The 27,311-nt window shown below is 38.8% G+C and overlaps 1 protein-coding gene across 11 annotated transcripts in view; it reads right to left on the bottom strand.

The window, feature by feature from the left end:
* NEO1 (neogenin 1) overlaps window positions 1-26,157 on the bottom strand; it is a 247,610-nt gene extending 221,453 nt beyond the window's left edge. For 4 of the 11 annotated variants that reach the window (XM_082443643.1, XM_082443647.1, XM_082443649.1 and 1 more), the window contains exon 1: window positions 25,091-25,569. In XM_082443643.1, the coding sequence (XP_082299769.1) occupies window positions 25,091-25,220 (130 nt within the window). In that variant the 5' untranslated portion in view covers window positions 25,221-25,569. Of the gene's footprint in view, window positions 1-12,309; window positions 12,419-25,090; window positions 25,573-26,052 lie in introns of those variants that run through there. The other 7 variants (XM_082443652.1, XM_082443650.1, XM_082443645.1 and 4 more) reach the window with 5 other exon arrangements.
* Between the last annotated feature and the right edge of the window lie 1,154 nt (window positions 26,158-27,311).

Below are 27,311 nucleotides of genomic sequence, written 5' to 3'. Positions count from 1 at the left end.
GGTGGTGGAATGAACTGGGAGATTGGGATTGACATATATACACTAATATGTATAAAATGGATAACTAATAAGAACCTGCTGTATAAAAAAATAAAGTAAAATTCAAAAAAAAAAAAAAAGAGTTAAAAAGCCAGCATTCCAGGAGGGAACACTACACTGTTTAGTATACTGTAGTATAGCCAGCTGGTTAACAGCCTTGCCTAAATTAAATTCCTGCTTGTCACTTACTAGTTATATAACCACAGAGTAAATGACTTGTTACACGCGATGCACTTTTTTAAAGTCTCTGGCATAGAGAGCTTTCCACAATGAGAAAACTGAGGCACAGAGAGGTTAACCAACTTGCCTAAAGTTCCCAAAACCTTGGGAACACCCAGCACTGGTAGTGAGATTTACAGAAAGACAAGGAAAATATAGCCAACTGTATCTTACACAGTACAAACATAGGGCATCTCCTGTACCTGTATAACCAACAACTGCTCATGCCACACCCTACTCCACAGTGTCCCTAAAACCTTTTAAGAATCTTTTACTGTGTGCTGGACTTCTTACTAAGCAGCAAGGTAGGAAGCACTGCCATTATCTAAATTACACAGAACCCTCTGTGGAATGAGAAGAGGGGAGTGAGGCCAGCCCAATCACCTACACTGCTGCTCTTCAATCATCCTTGAAGGACATCATCATGAAAAACTGCAACAAATTTCAATGGACAAAATCTATAGAACACTGGAACAGCCACTATTTTTAATACAGCAACACAACTGAAAACAGTATACCACAGAAATCATTCTAAGATATCAATATCATTCTCCCTCTCCTAAGGAATTCTCTAACTTATTTGAGCAGAGAATACTTTTTTTTTCCACAATAAAACTAATAACTTCTTGACTAGAGGAACAATGTTCCAAGAAACACCAATTTTTGGTAAACAGCCTAGACTCAACCCATTCCTCCAATTCATAGCATACCCCATTGCCAAATCAAGCACCCATCCCTATCTTGTGCCACTTCACATTAACACTCCAAACCTCAAAGTAAATTACTTTCTGTGCCCATATCACAAACGCTTTCTTACTCATAGGTGTTTGCTCATTATATTTCCTGCCCCCCTTCCCATCTCCATATACTCTACTCAGCCAGGGCCAACAGCCTGTGTTCCGATGCAGGGACCATGTACTCAGGCCCTTCACCATCCAGCTCAAATTCTACCATTCCTATAAAGTTTACCCTGAGTTACTCTGTCTGGAAGTAACGTCTCCATTTTTAGAACTCTTAAAGCACTCTGCACCCCTTTTACACATCATCACTTGCTACACAGCATTTTGATTATTTTTATGTATGATATGCCCTTTAACTCTTATTTCTCCCATCTCTCAATACCTAGCACAGTGCCTCACACATATTAGCTACTCAATAAATGCTTGTTGAATGAATAAATGAGTCTGAGAATCTATTTCCCATTGGAGAATCATAATTAGTTTTTAGTAAACAGAGTTAAATAGACTGGACTTCTCCCTCAGAGAACACAAACTATTTGAAGTTGCCAAGAGCTACATCTTAAATCAGAGAAAGTCACTGAGCTATAGAGCAGAATTTCATTCACACAAGCTTCCTTGTACTTACTTGTTTATGTGTTCTTCTCTGTGAAACAGGCCTTTATACTGCCAAAATTGAGGAGGGTGGAGAACATAACTAGTTTAATTTGTGTTTAAAAAAACGCAGCCAATTAAAATGTAGTTATGACAGCCTGAAAATGTGGCTCAAAAATTGCTATGTTATTATAAGATACCACCTATCCTACAGAATTTTCCTTTTCATCATAGATGTTTTGGAACTTTTTCTGATAACTCAGGTCTTTCCCAGATAGTGCCTCACCTCCTCTTCAGGGGAAGAGGGAACTAGGACCTAAGAAAACATAGTCACCTTATAAACCAAAACATGATCCTTCTAAATCCTAGGAGATAAACAGCAATGACTTGGGAAGAGAAGAAGAAAGGAAGAGTTAAGGAGATGAACAAAGCAGTGGCAAAATAAAAGTAAGAGAAGTCAGGCTTGCTTCTGAAGGAAAAAATCAGGTATCAAAAGGAAGAAACAGCTTCAGTATTTGAAGAGGTTGGGGGGTGGGGGGAAGTGTTGAGATCAGGAAGAATCAGAAACACAAAATTGGACAGAATGAAGTTACTTACCCTTTGCACAGTACAAGATCTCAGGCCTTCTCCAACTGCCATAGCCCTCAAGAGGCCCCCTTATGTTTATTGCCAGTACCTTCTATTTATCCATCGACCAATACTTACTGAAAATCCACTATGTACGTGGCACTGTTCTAGACATTGGGAAAATAGTAATGAGCATTCATCTGGCACAAAGAACAAGATATATGCTATTGTTATTTAACTTTTTCAGGTCCTTTAACCCTCAATCAGACTACAAACCTTTTGAAGGCAATATATTTCAACTAGATTACAAACACCTTGAGAGTAAGGTAAATATTATGTACTAAATGTCATTATCTTCATAGCTTCTTATATCTAGATATGCCACAGGATCTATTCATACCCCCGTGTTGCTACCGATAAAAAGGAAAATATTCATCATGACTATCTGCAGGTGAAGTTATGCCATCACAAACCAAAAGCAGCCAAAAGGGAGACCAGAACTGTACCTAAGTTCCTGGTTCTCTGTACTTCTGATAAATTCACTGGAATCAATATTTCACCATTTCCCTCCCAGATTTCTACACTCTCTTTCCACACTCAACTACTCCCCAAACAGTGAAAATATGAGAAATCCATTTTATACGTGGCAAACTTTTTGCTAAATTTAGTAATAAAGGAAAGTCAGAGAGAAAATAAGCTACAAGAGAAAGTGTCATAGTGCCAGTCACAGCTCAAGTAATGGTGGATCTAATCAAATGGACCAGAGAGAAAGGAAAGGGTGACGCAGATGGTCCTGAAGGTCCCCTTCCAGTGGAAAAAAATTCATGAGTTCTCATATATGCACACATATGTGGACAAAATAATTTTACAATAGGACTGAATTCCTTACTTGGTGACAAGGCATCATATGACACAAAAGAATCCATCAACCAGCCTGGTCTCCACATGGACAGTTTACACTGAGCAACACCCTTCCATCGTCTCCATCAAGTAGACAATAATCACCAACATGTACTTCCAGATGTAGAGTTCTCCCAACTCAAATCTGTTCCCACTTCTAGAACAGCAACTGAAAATACATATCTTCCTAGTGATGGGTCATGAGCATTTTTTTCATTTTATAAAGTTGGCACATATAAAGGTGTACCACTTACTTGGCATTTAATCATATACCACTTTGAGACATATTGATTCTTACGCTGTCTCATGTTACATCAGAAAAGTTCCTTACGGGCAAAAGCTGTCTACGTCTTCTGCAACTCTGTACCTGCCATATCACAGTATCCAGAAAATATAGGCACCAGAAACAAAATGAAACAAAAAAAAAAACACCACCACCAACCCGCCCAACACAGACACAGACACAGACACAGACACAGACAGACACACACACACACACACACACACACACACACACACACACACACACACACTGCTAGATAAATGGCTGCCTTTCTATTTAACTTGGGATTCCTGGAAGGGTGCAATTGCATATTATATTCACTTACCTCTCTGTATGGTCTACAATATAATTAGCTACGTCAGAGGAACATAAATAGCTACTACTGAATCTAAGCCTCACATTTTTCATCCATAAAAGCAGAAAGATAAATTAAATAATTCCTCCTATACTCTGATTTTGAAATAGTCTTTCATTCAAAAATAAAATATTTCTGGAGACATAATATATGCCAGATACTGAGGCCCTGAGGATACAGAGATAAAAGTTTAGGCTACTGAGGATACAGAGATAAAAGTTTAGGCCACTACCTAGAGGGGCATGGTCTAGTGATCATAATTTGAATTCCTCCATCTGGCCTCTGCACCCTGCGTGACCTTGGTCACACTCTGCCCAAGTCACCAGATGACAGCATTTCATATGTTTGCAAAGCAATCCATGTAAGCAGTGAGGAGGAGGAGGAGGCTGGGGATGCCTATGGCTATGGATAAGACTGACAGAAAGGGGAGAGCTACTAGGGAGGGGTGTGAAGACAGACACAGAGAAAAGGGTTACTCCCCACCCATAAAGAGCCATATGCCTATATGGAAACATAGGGAAATAATTCTATCTGCCTGGAACTGTTCATTATCTCTACCATCTAAACAAGATGAGGGTTTCCCTCACACACTGAAAACCCATTTTATTACACTGAATACTGCAGTCACTTCTGACAGCTTCCAATGGACCACAGAAATAAGACAAAAGAAAAACAAACTAACAAGCAAGAGAGCTTCATTTTGGTCATTAATTTATCTACTTTCTAGGCTTTTCTTCTCCTTACCTTACCCATGAGCTTAGAGTAACAAAATGCCCAAACCAAGGGATAGGTTAGAAGGGGAGAAACAAGGAGACTGCCTAATCTTGAGACAAATAAACTACATAATTAGCCTCTGAATAAGGGGGAATTGGTTATAAAAGTCCCCACTTTTAGACACAACAGGTTTTTAGAGATGGATGTCTCAAAAGTGAATTGCCCTGAGGTGAAATTCTGATTGCATTTACAATGTATCTTAACTATGCCTGAGCTGTTACCTTTACCTGTTCAGACATGGATTGAGTCCTCAAATGAGCAAAATCTGCTGTGTAAATCAGCTACTTAATTAAAGAGAAAAGTTTAGTAGGCTGCAGGGAGAGATTTGTTGAAATGGTGTATTAAACACCGTTACAGGAAGAGGCTTCCTTCACTTATTAATTCTATCATTAATCTACAAAATTTAAGTCAGTCAAGAGTAGTTGCTGTTTATGCATTTTTCAATTAAAGATAGTAGTTTAGGGTAAATATTTACTGAGAACCTACCATCTCCAAGGTGCTCAGATCATGAGCCCCTAGCAGATGAGGGGAGAAAAGGCATAGAAAACAATGTTATCCCCACAGAATTTAAATTCATGGTAAATCTAGTACAGTATATTCTCATATTAGTACTTTTTAAAGTACTGACAATCCTAACTCTGGTCTACTTGCTCACCAACTCTCCTGAGAACTGTTTCTTGCTTTTCAAACCTCTACATGCACAGCAGAAGACCTCACTTCCTTATTAAGAATATTCACCTATTCTACGCTCCTTCCCTCCAGTTAAAGAGTAGCCTTATCTCTCCTCCTCTCTGATCTACTGTAAATTTTTCTACTTGTGCTCAGAACCAACCCCATATTCTCCCAACCTTCTCAGGAAACTTATATTATTATTTCGTTTTCCTTGTATATTCAAACTACCCCTCTCACATAGTCTTCCATTGCCTTTTAAACATGCTCGAGTCTTGCCCATTAAACACACACACACACACACACCATTCTTATTAGACTCAACCACTGCATTCAGTCATCCTCAATCACAGCTAAATTTCTGGAACTTTTCACAGTCTTCATTTTCTCCCTTCCCACTTGTCCCTCAACCTGCTTCCAAATACCACTTAAAGCTCTTAGTAAGGTCATGGGTGACTCATGGGTAGCTAAATGCAAAACACATTTTTCACTTCTCACCATACTTAATCTACCAGCAAGTCTGATACTCCCTTCTTGACTTCTACGATACAACCCTCTCCTGGTTTTCCTCCTATTTCTCCACTCCCTTCTCTGTCCTGTAACAGCCCATCCTCTCTACTCAACCATACACTCTAAGCAGATGACTCATAAACCTACAGCCCACGTCTTTCACTACACTCCAGACTTGTAACAAACTGCCCCCTGGGTAAGGCATATCAAAATTCATTATATCCAAAATTAAGCTCATGCTCTTCTTGTCCCCCATAAACTTATTTCTTTCCCCTCAAAAAATAACATCAACCATCCTGCTATACAAATCCTAAAGAACCTTAGCAATCATCTTGGACACGTTTCTCACTGCAAAATCCAATCCATCACCAAATTCTATTTTATCACCTAAATGACTTCCCATTCCATAAACTTTTCTGCACTTCCATCATTCTAATCCAAGAAATCATTGCACACTGCCCAGACTACCGAACAGCCTATGAGGCAACACTAGCACTACCACCACACACGTATACACACTGGTTTTTTTTTCTTGCATGTAATATAATGGCTATTTAAATACCCTCTACTGGAATTCCAAATTCTTTAAAGTTAGGCAATGCACAAATCATTTGTTTATATAGATACATACATACATATATATATATATATATATACACATACATATACATATATATATGTATATTCTTTCCCTATCTCATTCCCACTAAAATGAACTTTATCAAAACAGGGTTTAAGTTTGAATCATCCTCAACACCCCAGCACAGAGCCTGGCATACAGCATGTACTCAATAAGGGTTTACTGAATGAATGAGTCTGAAATTCACAGTTTTGGAGAAAGAATTTTTTAAAGTTTATATACATAAGACTTTCAGTTTAACTTTTCATTTATGTTCCTGCTTCCAAAAGTTGAAGCAGTTAACAAAGCAAAACTAAAACTTTTAAAAATGTATTATAACTTTGAATCTTCCAGATATTACATTAATACAGTCCAAATTCTAATAAATTTCACATTTGAAAAATCATTTAAAGCCATTAGATATGATTATTCCCATGGAAAAAACAAAATAAAAGACTTTCAGCGAAATGGCAATTCTTTTCAATATTCCAAATGTTCGTAGCTATAAAAAGACATTTCCTAAATATAAGTGAAATAGCAACTACCTTATCATATGAATTATATTCCCTTGGAGAGGAAGTTCATTCTAAAACACTACTTCTTTTAAATTCAGAAGCAATATTCTGGGGTTTTTTTCAGTCAACATTTAGAAAATATTTCTCAAGCTATGTGAGTAAGAAATCTCACAGATGCTTCTTAAAATGCAGATTCCAAGGCCTCTGGAGCACAGATTTATCTCAGTATATGTATAATGATGCTCTGAAAAATACTTACTATACTTCAGGAATCACTTAGGCATGCTGCCATTGGCTAAAGCAACCAGCCCCTATCAAGATCTCAACTAATCTTAAAAGATACTATAAACCATTGATTTGGGGGAGGAGGTGGGGGGAGGGGAACCTTACTTCTGTTTTCTTCTACCTCTTCCATAATTCATTTTCATCACGAAATTATCTTGTGTTATGGTACACAACAAATATTGATTAAATATTTCTTCAATTGAAACTGAGTTGAACCGCATTCATATGTCATATTTACAGCTTGAAGAATTATACTTCATTTGTTTAATGTAATTAAAGGTATTAATACTTCACAATTACCTCACAAAGCACACCACTGCTTCCAGATGTTCTAACAATTGAACAAGTGTGAAAGCCACTGCATTAAAAACTGAAAACCTGGCAGCAAGTGTACTTCGTCATATCAAGTTTATAACATTACATAAATAATGTATTTAACCTAAGATGAACATATGAGGAAAATCAACTTATATCATAACAAAACATTAGTCAGGAAGATTCAATTTAAACAGCTTTTCCTAAATTGTACTATTCTTGTTGGATATAAAGTGAAGACAGCCAACATTCCTTATAGCGTATTTTATGTCTATAACAGAAATAACGTTGTCCTTCCTGAAACAGCATAATGAAGCTAGCTATTTTCTTTTCCAATCCACCCTGTGGCCTCAGCTACCTGCTTTCCTATTTCCTTCTACTACACCTAATCATTCAAACCACTTCCAAAGAATGATTTTCAGACTGGCAAATTCTAGATTTAAGACTGAAGCAGATTCCTAATTCTTCTTCCCGTAAGTAAAAGGTTGCATAATGAATATATAACACTTCTACTTTTCTGTTTCATGTCCTACCTACCTTACTGAACTCTGAATTCCTTATTAAAAAGAAGTCATGCCATCCTACTTTCCATATATGTGTTACATATGAATAAATGCAATAATACATGTAACATAAACCCTTATTATTTGATATAATCACCTGGTCAGAGAATACACTGAAATTTACTATATATGGAAAAAAATGAGTAACACAGCCAAAATTATAAATAAGATTTTAACTGGAATATTTTCTACATACATTAAGAACTATTATCAATACTTTGTACCCATTTATATTTAACAATGGGTAAAAAAAATCAAAATTTTAAGAACACTCCTGCTGTCATTCTCCCGAGGAAAAGTCTTTCAGCCTCAGAGAAATGTATCTCTGCCTCAAGGATAGGTATATAAGATTGAGAGACCTGCTGAAGTCTGTAATCCCAAAACCTAACAGTCCTGAAAATATACTCAACATTCACAAAAATGTCTGTGGAATAAAAAATACCCCATTCCATAAGAGTTCGTATCAGGCAAGAGTTAATTAGCCTATTAGAGTCCTTCAGAAATTGCATTATTATAATCTATATGTACATAAAAGTAAAAAGAAAATAATAAAACTATTCTTTTTTAATTGGGTCAGACACCAAACTAAACCAACTGAAAAAGAGAAAACACACACAGTGTAGATTATCAGTTCAAGATGGCAAAACTGAGCTCATAAATGTAATCAATGCCTACCCAACACTCCACCCCCAATATCCGCTGAAATAATCAAAGGAATAGATTAAAAGAAAAACCCAGGGGAAAAATCTGTAGCCCACTGAAAATCACAGAAGACTGCCAACCATATGTGGGCCTGGGGTGCCTCCAAGAAAAAAGCCTGGCAAAGCACCTGGCAGAGCATTCACATTGCAGATCATGTGTGAAGTAAAGTTTTGAGACAAGGGGCAGAAAGAGAAGAGGCTGCTACTGCTAGTTCCACAGCCAATTGCCAGCATTTAAATTGTGAATTTTTTAATTCCAGCACTGAAAACAAACACTGTAGCAGTAAACCTATTTCACAGCAGTATGACTATACCTTGCACCCCTACTCCCTACAAACCAATGATCTAGCAACACAAAATTACTGCAAGTCTAAAATTTTCTCCTTTCATCTAGGCCTGAAACATTAGAACACAAACCCACGTAAGTTTAAAAGAGTCCATCTCAACCAGCAATACTCTGCACACACAGACACCATCCCATCATCACAAGTACCCATCAACAGACACTTTAAAAGACCCAGGAGCTAAAGGAGTGATTGTTCTATCAACTGAAGCAAAATTTTTCACCTGGAAAATTTACGAGAGAAAACTTTAAAGTACTAGAATTCCCAACTACAGAAATCTCAACTGTAGAAATCCTAAAAAAACTTAAGAGAATACCATGCACATGAAAAGAGAATAATCTGAAATCAGGACAGACTGCTTTCAGCCACAAAACAACTGAATAATTTTTCAAAGAAATACAACAGGGGCAATAAATGCAGATTGCACATGACAAAAAACCAGACAAGCGTGAAAATTTCTAACAGAACTTAAATAAGAGAAAAGACAAAAGGGGCATTGCAAGAGTTCAGCTTCCAGGAATGACGGAGTCGGCGGTTCGGACCAACTCTTCCACTAAGGAGAAATAAAGAAACTAGACAAAATACAAAAGATCTGTGTGAGGGCAATCAAGGTCATGAGGAATTAAGGGACCAAGATCTAGAAAATGAGAAAATCAAAATAAATAAACCTGGTATTTGGAGCTGTTTTTTTTAACCTAGAGGTATCTGTGGATTCTAAAGGCCACTACTGCTGAAGAGGCTGAGAAGATGAACATAGCTCTTGACAGATGTAAGCCCTGAGGGGACAAAAATTGGAGTGAGGGCCTGCCAAGGAGGAGGATAAACCTCTTAAACTGTGGATTAGGACTTCAAAGGGCTACATACAAGAAATAAAAGTAAACCCAAAATATTTCAGCTCATAAGGTCTGAAGCCTGATTTTAAATCATCTCAATCCCTGAATGGACTAAAGTGACCTGAGATTATTAGTGACTTCATATAACCACATTCCAGAAGAGAAGCAAAGGTAAATCCTTTCTGAGAGAAGATAGTAGCATTCAGATTATGTCTATAATTTTTCATAAACAATCCCTGGCACTCAATCACAAATAAACAAGCACATAAAAACACAAGACAACCCCAAAACCAGGAGAAATAACAAATATAAAAGCAAACCTTCATGGTAACACATATGACAGGATGGGTTAAGGAATAAAGATACAGTATGGAGAATTTCGGCAGAGACCTAGAAACTATAAAAGAAAACAAAACAGACATTCTAGATCTGAAAAATACAATAAATGAAATTAAGAAATCAATAAATGGAGTGCTGCCTCTGGTTAGAATGCAGAAAGTCATAAGAGACTGTCACTCTTACCTCAACAACCAAAACAACACAGATAAACTACAAAAACCATAGTTTTTCTGAAGCCATCAGAATGAAGAGGATTCAAAGAAGCCTTAAGCCTAAACTCCAATGGGGAAGAAAAAATATTTGAAGAGATAATGGTCAAGAACTTTCCAAAAATGATGAAAGTAATCATTCCACAGATACAAGAAACTCAGCAAGAATGATAAATACAAAGAAAATCACAACAAGGCTCATCACAGGCATATTTCTGAGAATCATAGATAGCGAGTAAATCTTAAAAGTGTCCAAAGGGGGAAAGAGGGAGGGAAGCACATTCCCCACAAGAGAGTAAAAATAAGACTTATGGCTGATTTCTCATCAGAAATGGAGTTCAGTGGACAATGGAATGACATTCTTAAAGGGCTGAAAGAAAAAAACTGTCATCTAGAATTCGACATCCAGCAGCCCCCACCAAAAATATCAAAATTGAAGATGAAATAAAGATGTTTTCAGACAGACAAAAGCTGAGTGAATTCATCTCCAGCAGACCTAACTAAATACTGAAGGATATTCTCCAGGCAGAAGGAAATGACCCCAGATAGAAGCTCAGAGATGCAGAAAGAAATGAAGAGCAACTGATAAATAAAAGCAACATGGGTAAATCTAAATCAATAATGGCTTATAAAATAATAATGTCATGTGGCTAGCAAATATAAACAGAACTAAAATACATAACAATAATAACAAAAATTAGAAGAAAAGGACAAATAGAATTAAGGTGTTCAAAAGGTCTTGTATCATCCAATAAATGGTAAAAGTAATAAATAAGTCAAAGATACATTTAACATATTTTTGACCAGAGACGTATTATGGCCACAGGCATTAGTGTCTGCAAAAATCCCCCAGTCAATAATGTGTTAAGAACTACTAAATGAACAGTAAAAGAATATATAACTGGTAAACTAAAAGAGAGGGAAAAACTGCATAACTGAAGATAACCAAGCCATCAAGAAAAAAAGAGAAAGGGGACCACAGAACAGGCAAAGCAGTGAGAAGTAAATAATAAAAATGGAAGATTTAAAGCCATTAGCCATTACATTATATGTAAATAGACTAAGAGCTCTAGAAAAAAAGGCAAAAATTGTCAGTCTAAATAAAGAAGAAGGGCTTCCCTGGTGGCGCAGTGGTTGAGAATCTGCCTGCCAATGCAGGGGACACGGGTTCGAGCCCTGGTCTGGGAAGATCCCACATGCCACGGAGCAACTGGGCCCGTGAGCCACAATTACTGAGCCTGCGCGTCTGGAGCCTGTGCTCCGCAACAAGAGAGGCCGCGATGGTGAGAGGCCCGCACACCGCGATGAAGAGTGGTCCCCACTTGCCGCAACTAGAGAAAGCCCTCACACAGAAACGAAGACTCAACACAGTCATAAATAAATAAATAAATAAACGTGAATTTCTTTAAAAAAAAAAAAAAAACCCAATAAAGCTATTTTTAAAAAAATAAATAAATAAATAAAGAAGAAAACCTAAGAGTATGCTACATACACAACATAAATATAAGACTATAAAAACGGCTGAAAATTAAAGGGTGAAAACTCTTAAACACTAAGCCAAACAGCTGATATAGCTATATCAAAATCAGAAAAAGTAGACTTTAATCACCAGAAAGATAGCAATTCTAAATCCGTATGCATCTAATAATATAGCCTCAAAATATATAAAGCAAAAATTGACACACCAAAAAAGGGGGAAATAAAGTGTCATAGAGAAAAGAGACAGAGAAAATACACTTATGTGGAATTCCAGAAAGAGAAAACAGAGTATGGGTAGTAAAGTAATAGAAGAAATTTTCCTACCCTAAAATAGACTCGTGTGTTCAGAACAACAACAAAACTCACTAATAAGAGAAATCATATCATACACACATTTAAAGTTAAATGAATTCAATCATACATGAGAGAATATGAAATAATTTAAATAGAACCATTCTACCTGCCATTCAGTATAAGCATGCAATATGAGATATGAACTTGTTGTTCTCCTAGTTGAGCTCAGCTCCAGTGTGCCTCTCTTAGTATGTGCATCTCATCACACTTCAGTTCTAGAGTTAAAAAAAAAAACGATTTTGAACAATACAAATGCAAGTCTTCGTCTTTATTTAGTAGTCAACAAAAGAAATAACTTATTCCAAGACTAAGAAGAAAAGTTATCTAAGCCCAACTTACTGAGATGAAATATCAGCCTCCAATGTAAAGTCTTCCTAAGGTGTTTAAATGGGAAAATGATAGTATGCAGTTTTCACATTACTGGCTGAATTTAAACCTAATGCCTAACCAAAAATGCAACTCCACTGTACCATTCTTTAAAAAGAAAAAAAAAACAATGAATAAACTTCCATCTAATCATATCCTGATGAAATTTCTAAATCTCAAAGTCCACGCACACACAAAATTCTACAAATATACAGATTTTTTTAAAAAGATGAGGGTATGAGGGTACCTAGTAGACATTAATACTATGTACAGCACTAAATTTGGAGGGCGGGGGGGCTGTCCAGTGAGTTCTAAAAGAAAAAGGAACCTTATATCAAGGTCAAATTATTATGCGTATGCAGAGGCAAATCTTAAAACAATTTTGAACAAAGTGGAACTACATACCAAGTTAGTACCATAATATTACCTGATATTTCTTACCCACGAACATTAATGACTGATAAATAAGGCTGATTCTGAAACTGCAATATCTCTACCTAAATACACCTACTCTGAAGAAGGAAGTGCACACTTCCACAAAATTTTTTTTAAATAAGGATTTCTTCATGAAGTAGCAAAAATTAATTCCTCAGTACTTCCCAATACACATCATCCTGAAGCTTATTTCTGCCGCTCTGAATAAAATCCAGAGAAATCAATGTTTTGTAAAAGATACCCACAAAGCCTAACAGGAAATAAATGACGTTTTAGGAAGCAAATATGTAATGATAAGGTTAACTTTCAGGCATTAAGAACTGGAACAAGCACTACCTCCAGCTTCCCTTCTAGCATCACAATCTTTAAAAGATTATCTGGCCTATGATTTCATCATCTAATAATCATCCCTCTGTTTCATAACAAAAGATAAACTTCAGAATAACAAAAGTGAGCCTTTTCAAGAAATAGTTTACTGATAAGAACATTTTTGTTGCCTTTGCCTTTACTCTGCCTCAACTCATACTGCTCTTCATTTAACTCTCCTTGCCAGAAAATCCTGCCCATCTGAAAAGCCTACTCATGCCTTCAAAACCAGCTCAAGTCCACATCCTCGAAGAAACTTATTAACCAAATACTCCAAAGTAAACAAATCCTTATCCTTCCCCACATAAGCTTACTCATTTAACAATCTAATTATACAGCCATCAGATAATATAAACCAAATTATATAAGTTTTATCTAATTTTCATGTATTTTTAGCCTCTCCATCCAGTTTATAGAAATAATAAAAACAACAACAGTTTACATTTAATGAGTGATTAAGATATACCAGGCTCTGTTCTAAGCACAGACACATATTAACTCATTGTTTACCTCAGTTCAGAGTGATAAATTATTACATATGTTATTTATAGTAAAGAATTGGGGGCACTTCCTGGTGGTCCAATGGATAATACTCCGCGCTCCCTATGCAGGGGGCCCGGGTTCGAACCCTGGTGCAGGAACTATATCCCACATGCTGCAACTAAGAGTTCACATGCTGCAACTAAAGGATCCTGCATGCCGCAACGAAGACCCGGCATGGCCAAATAAATAAATAAATAAATGTTTTAAAATAAATAAGTATCTTACAATTCTTTAAAAAAAAAAAAATTGTTCAGAATTGCCTTTTAAGCTTCCCCTCTCCCTGCCTAGCACTCTAACCCAGGGCCACACCATGCATGTAGAAGGGAAAAGAACAAACATTATGTTAGCACTATCCCATTTATTCACACAGATGTTTCTGAATAAGATATCCAGGGGCAAAATGAACTTTTATCATTTTACATAGCTCTAATTCTAGGTACTTATCTTGTTCTGCAGACAGAGTAATATTTCCTTCCTTTGGACACCTAATGATGGGTGTATATTCAAGTCTTTGCCCTAGGTTTTTCTTCTTCCTTCCTCAGTGAAATGATCTAGTCTCATGGCTTGAACTATCACCTCTATCAGATAATTCCTGAACCTATATTTCTAGCCAGAGGTCTAGAGAGACCTCTCATCTGAGCCCCAATTCTGTAATACCTTTACAGAGATGATCTGCTGACATCTCAGGCTCAGGGTATCCAAAAATGGAAATCATATCCTGTCCCTTAAACTTGTCTTTCCTGCTACATCCTTAATCCATTTTCCACTTCAAACCACCTCAATATCTTGAGTCAAACTGGCATGCAAGTATTTGATTAACTGAACTTACTCTAAACTAAAAGTGCTCTGTCTTAAAAGAGGTAGTAGCATCGGTTCCAATTCCTATTTTTCACTCAAATCAATGAGCTTTTTTTCCTTCAAAATAGAACAGTTTGAAAGTTTATGAATCCATATCAAGCAAACATGAGCAGTGGTTAGCAGAAGTCAGGTAAGCAGACTGACTTGACTACTCTATGCACTTCTCATTACCTGAAAAACCACAAGTAGCCACGGGAGTTTTGACAGTTATAAGTTTTAAATTGTTCCTATTCTTAATTATATTGTTTAATTTACATTTATAAATGAATCATTAATTCAAGACAGTTTAAAGGAATATGAACAAAAGACAAATAGACAATTCTCAAAAATAATATAAACCATTAATAAAAATCTGAAAGACGCTCAATTCCATTAATAATTTTAAAATATAAAATTTAAAGAGATATACATTTTCATCTATCAGATTGGCAGAGACTATGAGGTCTGAAAATAACTAGTATGTTGGCAAGGGTGTGGGGAAACAGCACTCTCTCATTTGCTGTTGATAGAGAAAAATCAGCTTTTTGGAGAACAACTTGGAAATAACTAGCAAAAATTTTAACACACATGCTCTTTTACCCTACAATTCCACATTTACAAACTTATTCTATACTATATTTGAACATGTGCACAAAGACATTTTGTAAAAGTGGGTTCACTGCATATGTTTGCAATAAAAAATTTGGGAGCATCAAAAGGAATTGGTTAAATAAATTATGATACATCTATAAAATACCATGTGGCTATCAAAACAACTGTGATAAACTTGTATGTACTCACATGGGAAGATGTCCTAAAACACACTGGAAAACAGTATGCATAGCACTACGTCACTGTTTAGTTTTGTTATACATGTATATATTATATTTTAAATATTTAATTGTATATATAAAACAGAAAGTCCATAGCTATTAAAAGTGATTATCACTGGGGAGAGGGCTGGAATGTATGATCTCACTTTTTATTTTACATGCTGCTTGAAAATTTTTAAATATTTTTTATTTTCTTAAAATCAAACCAACAATTAATTTTACCCCCAAATTTAAAGTTGACATACACATTTTAGCCATCAGGGTTAAAAATGCTGCTAATAGAGAAATTCTATGGCTTTGAGGGGTAGGGATTAGCAGAGAAGGAACCCTGCCCTGGCACCTCACCTCTTTTCCTATTCATATTTCCTTTTCTCCCACCTTAAGTGTCAGCCTGGACTCATACTAATTTGAGGTGAGATGGGACTCCAGAGATTTCTGAGGGAAGATATTTCTTCCCAGACGGCAACTGTATCTATAGGAGGAGGGGCAAAAGAAATGGCCAGGGGCAGGAAATACCCATTGGCAGTGATGGAGAGGAAAAGAAACTTTCCTCAACCTGGCTGAGACAACCATTTCTGTTTAAGGAAGATCTTTGTGTTCTTATGTTTATTTTAAATCTTCTTCCTTACAAAGGTGACTAATTGCTGTTGTTAGGGGGCATTTCAAGAGAGTCTTTCTACCACTTCTGATCAACTATGGACTTAGAAATAAGACAATACAGTTTGTTAAAACTACATATGAATTAAAGATAAATAGGCTCTAAATAAAGACTTTTGGGACTCTGAGAAACTTATTTACTTTAATGTACAGACTTTGAAAAGTATTTCTCTTATTCCCTAGTCTTCAGTTACGTTCTGGAGGTGAGGGTGCATGATGGTTGAGTTCTATGTAGGTGGGGTGCTATTAATAAAGGGGTTATCGCCACAGGAAGTGTACATACAATCTGCTGGACACACAACACTGTGTAAATTTAAAACTACTAATAACCCAACTTCAAACCAAAAGCTTTCAACTATTAACCAAAAAGATCCTCAAATTTTAGTTTTTACATTAAAAGTCATGCTATGAATAAAAATTATAAATAAAACTTATAATTTGTTATTCTATTCCCTGAATTTGTATATGATAACACTATCATCTTAACTAGAACTTACATATAAAGATATATCCTGGTAAATTTTTTTTTTACTCATTTACTTTGCACCTGAAAAACAAATGTTCTGTATTCAGTTTCCATGTGGTATCACTTTAAAAATTCACTCTGCTCAGGACTCCTCAGTTAAGTTTTACTGGCTATTACTGACCAGTAATAAATCCTGAAAACCTGTACGATCAATCTCCGGATTTCCTGAAGACATGGAAGTAGCTGCACCCCCAGATGGCTCCATTATTAGCATTCTCATATATTCAAACATTCCAGTAATCATTTCACATAGAGGAAATGAAAAATAACTCCCTCTGAGAGTTCTAGTCTACTGACCTGTTAAAACTAAGTTGGGACTACTCTAAAGACATAGAACCAAAATTATGAGAAAAGTAGTACAATCACTTGATTAATAGTTAACACAATGATTCCAGAATTTGTTTCTCCACCTACAGCAGTAATTACACTTTCTCTCTCCAAATTAAGTTATTATCTCTGCCATTAGACCAAGGATAGAAAACTTGTCCAATTCATCTTAGTATCTCCACAGTGCATGGCTTTGTGCATAATTATACCTCAAAGATAACATATTTGCAACTAGTCAAAATTACCTAAATTTCTAGTTTTGGCTACACAAGAACTATCTGACTACAAAATTAAATGTGAACATTCTTGCCATAAAACAAATTAAAAGGAAGTTATTTCTTAATGCTATCCGCAGCAACATGGATGGACCTAGAGATTATCATATTAAGTGAAGTAAATCAGAAAGACAAAAACAAATAACATATAATATCACTTATATGTGGAATCTAAAATATGACACAAATGAACCTATTTACAAAACAGAAACAGACTCACAGACATAGAAAACAAACTATGGTTACTAAAGGGGAAAGGGGATGGGAAGGGATAAATTAGGAGTTTGGGATTAGCAGATACAAACTACTATACATAAAATAGATAAACAACAAGGTCCTACTATATAGCACAGGGTATCCTATAATAAACCATAACGGAAAAGAACGTGAAAAAGAATATATATGTATAACTAAACCACTTTGCTGTACACCAAAAATTAACACAACCTTGTAAATCAACTATTCTTCAATAACAAATTTTTAACAGGAGGTTATTTCTCATGGTTCTTTTTAATAGGAAAAGCAAAGACGCAATCTGAAATTCAGACTGCCCAACTGCTAACTCCTTAACAAGAAGAACTCAAGTACTGATTTTAGTAAAATAGGACATATAAAACCACTCACTCCCTCTCTCTCTCCTTTCTTTACATAAGGAAGTCGAAGGCAGAATCAAAATATCAGCTAGATCAGTAACCTTGCCAGTTTACTTTACATCCATTATAAGCCTGAGAGTAAGTATCTAATATTTCAAGTAGTACTGCAACTTAAAATATCTCACAATTGCTTAACACTGAAGCTTATTTCTTGAAATCAGCCCTAAAGCTATTTTTACACATATAAAATAAAATCATACATGATCATTTACAGGCAACTTAAAAGATTTTCCCAATCATATCCGACTTCACACTAGAAAAAAAAAAAGATGCATAGTAACTTGGGCTTTAGAGAATGACAAAAGGTAATTCTTGAATCAAAGAACAGAAATGATCAGTGTTCAAACACAAAACTTAACAGAAGTCATTTAGCTGAGATGAATCTACCACTCAATTTTATAGACTTCAGAGTTACAGAAACTTGGAGATAGAAGGGACCTTTGAGATTTCCTATTATTAATTAATTCCTTCAGTTAACAGATGAAACGGAGAAGCTATGGGACCTGCATTTTAAAATAATGGGCTTAAGGTCACAATTAAAGATGAAAATATCTTGAAGAAATTGTAAAAGTACTGGTCAATGAATGGTATTACTCAATGGTATCATTATTCTTCTAAAATAAATGGAACCCTGACTCCCACATACACACACAAATTATCTTTTCACCAACAATCCTATACAAGGGAATCCAAAATACGGAAGGAAAGACTACATGTGGGAAGATGTTCATTACAGCATTCTTTATTAGAGCAAAATACTGAAAACAACGTCAACATCCATAAAAGGAGAATAATTGTTAGCAGCAGTATGCAGTATAATAAAGAGTACAGGCTTTCGACCTGTAAAGGACTGGATTTGAATGCCGACTTTTCCACATGAGAGCTGTGAGGCCTATGACAAGTCACTTAATATTTGACACTCAGTTACCTCAACTGTAGAATGGGGAGATGTTACCATCTTCCTCACAAGGATGTATAAAGGATTAAACGCATGTAATAGAGAGTGGTACAGTGCCTACAGCTCAGTGAGTATTCAATAAATACTACTTTTATTGGCCACTATTAATATTATATTCATTCACTGGAATAGTATACAGACATTTTAAATAATGATTATAGGAAAATCTGTATTCAGTGGCATGGAAAGATCTCCAATGCATTGTTAAGTGAAAAACAAGTTGAAAAACAATAAGTAGTATGATCCTGCTTATGTGTAAAAAATAAAACTATACACACATATGTAAATACAGAAGGAAAAGTATTAACAGTGGTTATTTATGGGTTAAAAAAGGAATTTGTTGGAGGAAGTTTTACTTTATGTACTTTCTTTTTACTTCAAACAAACATGTATTTAAGTATTTAAAAATAACTTTTTTTAATTGATGATTTAAAGATAGTGCGGCAACAAAGAAAAATGGAATAATGTACATATAAGGTTGTACATACACCATGATTACAACATAAAAATGATGTGCCATATAGACAGTCACTAGAAAGAAATATACCAAAATTATACCAGTGGGTCTAAATGAAATTTTTTGTCTGTTTCCAAAATTTTTAGTCAAAAAACTCCTTTGATTCTAAACAAATCCAAAACTGGGGTTATATTTTAATATCATCTTTCACTGGCTTGTGTCCCATGACAAAGTCAATTTTTAAAAATCATAAACACAAGACTTTTCCTCACCTCATTAGCTCTCTGGGTCAATATCTTACCTATAGTCATTGCCACTGACTGTTCTCTTATTGTTGATGCAATTTTACCTAGAAGCCAAAATGCCTACCAATGGCATGGTAAATACCTCCCAACCACACAAAAGTCAGTAATAAAATGAAGGGTTTGGCAAGAAAGACTATGAAATAGATAAACAGAGCTTCCACATAATGAGATTAATGTTACCCCTATATTTTATATTAGCATAGAGAAAACTCGTAAAGAAGAAACCAACAATGATCAATTGCTGGAAAAAAAACTACACTTTCAAAAAATTTAATAGAATTATACTATATTTTTAAGTTCACAAAAAAACATTAAAACCATTCTATACAGACACTGTACTTTACAGTTTATAAGCAATTTTACATTTCATTCTTCTGACAACTCAGTTAGGTAAGCAAGGTATTATTCTTGCCTGCCTATAGCCCCCAACAGATATATGGAAATGTGTAGAACCATGAGTCACATCCAAATCCTCTGCCTCCATATCCTAAGTCTTTTTTCACCATTCTACATATTAACTTTCATATGGTTTACTAAAAGCGGTCACATTTCTTATCTCCTTTGAACATTCATCCTGAAAATCTATGAACTCCTTTATACTTCATCCTGTTAGGCAGGCAAAGCAGGGCATCGGTCTCTGTTTACAGATCAATTAGTATGATCACTGATCCTTCCAAAGATGACAAAACTAATAAATATTAAAATTGCAGCATATCCAGAAGACGATGACCAAACTCACAAAAGGTCAAAAACTAAGTAAGATGAAGAGTGGCTGAAGGAATTAGGATGATTAATTTAGAAAGGAGAGAGCAACACACACACACACACACACACACACACACACACACACAAATTTTGTCCTCAGACCTGTGAAGGACCATCATATAAAGGAATCAGATTTGTGCTGTAAGGCCCGGGAGTTAAAAGAAATTCAATATTCATTCAATAAACAATTAATGGGGATCTACTCTGTGCTAGATGCTTGTTCTACACCACGTAAGAAAAGTCCGAATCCTCAAGAGGGTCAGACTAGTAGAGGAGACAAGAAATAAGTAACACAAGTTGAAAAGGACTCGGAAAGCTATGGGCACACAGAGAATGATGACTCCAACTCTCTTTGGGGGAGGGGGCTAGGAGAAAAAAATGCACTGAACAGATGAGTAGGTGGGAAGTGGCATTAACAGGAAGAAAGGGACTTCTCTGGGGGCGCAGTGGTTAAGAATCCGTCTGCCAATGCAGGGGACACAGGTTCAAACCCTGGTCCGGGAAGATCCCACATGCCACAGAGCAACTAAGCCCGTGTGCCACAACTACTGAGCCCGTGTGCCACAACTACTGAAGCCTGCACGCCTAGAGCCCGTGCTCCACAACAAGAGAAGCCACCGCAATGAGAAGCCCGTGCACTGCAACAAAGATGAGCCCCCGCTGGCCGCAACTAGAGAAAGTCCAAGCGCAGCAACAAAGACCCAATGCAGCCAAAAATAAATAAATTTATTAAAAAAACAAACAAACAAAAAAACAGGAAGAAAGAACAGCATGTGCAAAGGCCTGGAGACCTGAAGCTCTGCAGTTAACCTGGAGTGGTGGAGCACCAGGTACACATTAGAAGTGCCAAGAGATGAGGCTTTAAGCTGGGAGTGTGGGAGGCCTGTAGTAAGGAACACAAAAGGCCTCACAATCTTCATGCCAAGAAGTTCAGACTCCAACACTCAAGCTATAGAACACTAATTAAGAGTTTATAAGTAGCAGAGTGGCATGCTCAGAAAAATATATAAGAAAGTTCATTCTAGCAGGAGGACAGACTTCTAGAGGCTAACAGCGGAGATAAAGAGTTGAATTACAGAGCCACTATTGTTACTCTAGGTGGAGTGATGATGATTCGAGAAATGTCTAGGAGGTAAAAAAAAAATCAAGGAGAACTACTGGCTATGGGAAAGAGGGAAGGAGGAGAGTCCAGGATGACTTCTAGATCTCAACTTGGTTGAGTGATGAACAGTGATGTCCAAGGTGGGTAACAAAGGAAGACAAGTCCATGCAATCATTCAAACAATGTGAGAGTCCTGGACCAGAAATTGGTTTGTTATTGTCTGGAGAGAGGGGATGAGGGAAGAGGTACAAAGATGAGTTTACCTTTGGTCCTGTGTAATGCAAGGTACCTCTTCAGTGAAGCTACAGAGTGACACGTGAAGCAGAGTGGACTAGGAGAGTCATTAGCTGACAGTAGCAACTGAACCCAAGTAAAGTATACAGAATGAGATCAACCTTAGATACCAATATTTGACGAGAAGATGAAAGAAAAACCTGAAAACAAATGAAGAATTGATCAGAGGAGTATGAGATGAATCAGGAGATAGGGTGACGCCAAAAAAAGGCAGGAGAAGATAAAAAAAATTCAAGAAGGTGGGGAAGGTGAAAATTAAAGTTAAATGTACTACATAAAGCAAAGTTTACTAAAAGAAGTTATTCAAAACAGGAATAGACTACCTTGTGAGGTAATGAATCACATCATCAAGTTAATGATTCAGGCAGACAGAGTCACCTATGCCGGATGTTGACAAGAGGATTCTTACCTTAAATGAGAAGTATAGCTACATGACCTCTATAGTACACCTCTGAAGTCTAGGTCAAGGCTAGCCTCAGCATCATTAGGACATCAAATGTTCTTTTGCAATCTGATCAGAGAATTGGATATTTGATTATTCTAAGAAAAGTTTTAAAAAACAATTTCTACATATTTCATGTAACGCAGAAGCAACCAATACTGGATTAAAACTTTTCACTATTTCTGCTCTTGGGATACAAAAAATTGAGGCTGAAATGGTAGAAATAGCTGATCTAGTCTACTTCAAACTGATTTCAAATAAGCTCTCACATTGCCTGCCTAACGTTCTCCATTCTGGCATCCCAATCCCACCTGAGCACCATTCCTTAACCTGTTCACTCTGATTAGAGAAGACCTGCAATGCACGGGTGGTTTTGTCATGTCATCTTTCCCTAGGTCCCTGCATATCCTTTCAGTAATCTGCCCCTCCTTGCTTCCTAAAGCCAGACTGTGTGCCTAATCATTTCCAACCCTCTGCCACTGCTGACCATTTTCTATCACCAGTCCTTCTCTCTTTCCTCCACCTCCTCATGTCTACCCAATGTTGGAAAAACACCCCATTTATCCTGTTGTCCCACATCCTATTGTTCTCCTTTTACTACCAAATATCTCCATACCCTACCACCTATTCACTGTAATCCCCTACAGAAAGGTATCTCAGCTACCCCTCTACAGAAATTAAAAAATTAAACCAGTTACGAATGACATCTGATTTATTGAAACAGCTTGTTCCATTGCTACTTACTCCCTTCTCAATCCCCTTGATGTCTCTGCAGCTTGCGAAAGAACTGACCAACCCTTCCTTGCTGCAGTTATTCCTTTCCCTTTTGCAGTGAGGCAGAATGGTTTGTGGAAAGCACTCTGCACAGGATCAGAAGATCCGTGCTCTAGACCCAACCATACCACTAATTAGCTGTGACTCTCCTCACCTCCACTCCTACTCAGATCTCACTTCTGAGACACCCTGACACCCAGTCTAGGTTAGGTCCCTGCAGTATACGCTTTCTCAAAACCTACTCTTCTCCTCAGTAGTGCTTATCACAACAACTTAATTACTATATAATTAGTGGCTAAATGGCTATCTTTCCTACCCACACACCAGACGGCAAACTCCATGAAGGCAAAGTGCACATTTCAGCCATGCTTTACATCTCTCATCAGCACAAAATAAAACTAATTAAATAAGAATTAATGTTGAGACAGATGTTATGACTTCCTAACAGACTTATTATTTTTATTAATCTATAATTACTAGCACTTACAAAATTATTGACAAAACTTTAAGCAGTAACACATACATAATAGGATGAACTACATATAAAATTTTACATGTAAAATTAAATAAGAGTCTTCCAAGATAGTTACATTTTTCTTGCCTATCCACAAGAATAGAAAGGGTTGGATCAGTTACCTACATTTCAGGACCAACATGTGTACTCTAGGCTGAATGTGCAAGTGCAAGTGTGATACTAAAACACTATTGTTTATGTGGCTGTTTTGATAATACCCATTGGTACTTCAGGGTTAAAGCATTTAACACTGGCAAAAGCCGTGTGCTACATATACTCTGTAAGTATCAAAAGAAAGCTTTTATCAGCCAAATTACATTGCAGTGTGATTTTAAATATAAACCAGTGAAAAACAAGTAATGGTTTAGTGAGTAGAAGCTGCTACTGTGCCTGACAAGATGACTTTCAAATACAGAAATTTCAGATCTCATGCAAGTAGGTGAAAGTTGTCAAGTTTTATGATACACCACCTTGGTCAAACAATTTAAACAGATTACATGCTAATTTGTCCTTCATTTGCTGAGTGTGTCCCGCTCCTCAATTACACTGTAAGGTCCTTACAGGCAGGTTTGGAGTTTTGTTAATTGGTCCCCTTAAATAAATAGGAATGCAGGTGACTTCAATAATCTATGATATAGAAAACCTGAAAATGGCTTTTGCGGCTAAATATACTTAAATATTCCCACTTGAAAACAACGTACAAGTACTTAAAATCCGATGCTTAGACAATTCCCTAGGTTAAGAGCGGTTAACAGGCTGTATAGTTGTAATTCCCAGGAAAGAACAAGCATTTTCATAACGGAAACACTAACAGATAGAGTCACTTGGAGCTGTTCTCCAAGGCGCCCTCATCGTTAAGTCAACACCACCGGTTATGAGGGGACAATCGTGTCCCTCGGACACCCTCTCTCTTCCACAGCCTCGGGGCTACAAATCCTGCACGAGGAGTCCCTCGAGATCAACCAGCGCTTCCCTGAGACTTCAGCTGGGAAATCCCTGGCCAGGGAATGCGGAGTTCAAGCCCCCCTCCCGCTTCCTTTCCTGAAAATTAATGAATTGGCCGTACGATTGTTTATTTAATGAGGTGTGTAGTGGCCTCTACTGGTGCTTGTGTGAGCACAAGAATGTCCCACTCTTACAAGTGGGATGAGCCTGGGGGAGGGGAGGGAGGCGAGGGGTGAACCTGCCTCCGGGTACAAAGCGCAGAACTGTAGCCCGGAGCCCCCGATGCGCCCCCACGGCCGCCCCTCCCCCGGCAGCGCCCCCGCCTGCCCACTTCACTCTCTACCCTGCGCGACCCCCTTTCTCCTCGGCAACCCGAGACGAGGCAGAGAAGTTCCTACACGTTTCCTTCTGGATCCTAAACAAAAACACCGCAGCGGCCGCCGCCGGTGCCGGTGCCGCGCCCCCGCCCCCACCCCGCGCCTCCCGGGCCCGCACCCCGCGGCCGCCGCTTACCTGGGAACTGCGGCGGGGAGCCGCTCCTGGCGGCCGCGGCGCCCGACGCCCGGCGCTCGAGCAGCAGCAGGCAGCAGAGCCAGAAGGAGGAGGTGCTGAGGAGTCGCCGGGCTCTCCGCTCCGCCGCCATCTCTTCCCCGCGAGCGGCGGCGGCGGCAGCGCGGCGGAGCCCTCGCCTCCTTCCCTCCCGCGCGCCTCAGCCGGTCCCTCGCTGCAGGCTAGGCTCCCGCGGCCGCCGCCGCCGCCGCTGCTCCAGCCCGGCCCGGCCCGGCCCGCGCGGCCCCTCTCGCGGGAGGGGAGACTCGGGGGCGCCTCCCTCCTGCAGCGGGGAGGAGAGAGGAGGAGAGCGGAGAGCGGGGAGTCACTACATTCCGGGGCGGGGAGGTGGGTCCTTCTCCAGGTTCCAGGCGCCGCCACCCACCGCCGACTCCGGCTCCACACAGCAGCGCAAGGGGGGCGGAGACCACGGGCGGCAGTAGTGGGGGGCGGGGACCCGGAGCGCGCACCCCCGCGCACGCGCAGGCGCGCGCCTCCCTCGCCCACACCCCCTCGGCTCCGCGCGCTGCCCGCCCCCGCTCCAATCCCGGCTGCCGCCTCGCGGGCCGCGGCGGCGGGCATGCTCCCCTCCCCCTTCTCCCCGGAGCCGGGGACAGGCGCGGGGAGCGCGCGTCGAGCGCTGCTGCTGGCGTCAGGGAAACCCCGGAGAAGCGGATCCTCCTCCTCCTCCTCCTCCTGGCCTCCTCGCACCGGGGAGAAATTCCCCCCGCCTCACCTCTCCAGACGCCTCTGGCTACGGAGACCTGAGGGCGAGAGGCGCTCCGAGCCCGGGCTTGTCCGGGAGGCCGGAGCAGGCGCGCACCTCTTTCAGCTTGGGCCCAGGGCCCCTATATAGGGCCTCAGAGGAAGCCGAATGGCCTCCGGGAGGAAACCTGGGTGCGCAGAGGGTCGGCGTGGGGACTTACGTGCCAGCCAAAAACAATAGCGATCCCTCCCGGCTCTTGCTGGGACCTGGCGCGGCTCCCGTGGGAGGGGGCCCGCCGCCCCGCCGCTGACCTCCCGCTTCCCGGCCGGGCCGCCCTCGCCGCGAGCTTACCCAGGACAGTGCCGGGTCCGCCCGGACCGCTGGATCCGCCCCCCCACCCGCGGCTCTCCGCTCGGGTCCAGGGAACCAGGGCGCAGACAAAGGTGCCGGGTGTCCATTCCACCAGCCAGTGCGGTGATCTAAGCCGAGCCCCATGACTCCCCAGGGCTGATCCTCGGGCTGTAACTGAGACCTTTTACCTCTACTTTTGCGGGCCACCTCGCATTTTCGTACCTGGAAATAACGTCTCTTCGCTGGTAAAGCGGGAGCAGGAGGGATGTGATTTTAAACCACTTGGTAATCGTGAGGCAGCACCCAGGCTACCCAAAGTTAGGAGAAAACAGTTTGGAGTTATACTGCTGATGAGAATACTGAAAATCTTATAAGTTACACCCATGGAAAATATTTTGAGAAAATTTTGTTGTGTTGGTTATGCACTTGGAGAGTCATGTTTGATTGTTAATATGAGTTGGATTTTTATTCACTGTTCCGTATACCCAATAACCAAAATGTGTTGCTTTCCGCAAGTAGGTGGCTAGTTCTCTCTCTGACTTCCACAGCCCTCTGTGCCTTCTCGTAATTACTTTCTTCAGTTATTTTCTTTTATTCTCAAGTGGCAGAAAGCAGTGTGAGGTTTGCGGTAACATTGGGAGGGACAAGCTCAGAATCCTCATAAAACCTCTCAGACCATCAAAACGGTGGAATCAGGAACCCTTTGAAACAATTGACGCTTAAAAGAGCAAACACAGCCTTATTGTTTTCCACTAGGGAAACAATTTAAATATCTTTTTGTTTTGGTTAGACTTGTTAACCAGCAAAAATATTTCCTAAATACCCCTGATTGACCAGTTACGTTAGAAATAGATTACCTCCCAATTACTTCACAAGTATTTGCTTAATTAACCTTTAATAATCACATCATTATTCAGTTTTCTGAGGTAATTAATGAGAAAGCTCTTTGGAAACTGTAAATTGCCTGGCAAATGTTAATATTCAGTCATCTTTTCTAAGTCTGGAAAATTTTCATTGTATCATAAGTATAAAATGCATAATGTGACTTTGAAAAGGAAACTTGCATTTATCTCCAAGTTTGAAAAATAAATGAGTTGTGGCTAATAAAGTAATCAGATTGATTTTCAT

This window comes from Balaenoptera physalus (genome assembly GCF_965194825.1).
Source record: "Balaenoptera physalus genome assembly, chromosome: 2".
NCBI classification, from domain to species: domain Eukaryota; kingdom Metazoa; phylum Chordata; class Mammalia; order Artiodactyla; family Balaenopteridae; genus Balaenoptera; species Balaenoptera physalus.
This window is presented reverse-complemented; position numbering and strand designations above follow the sequence as displayed.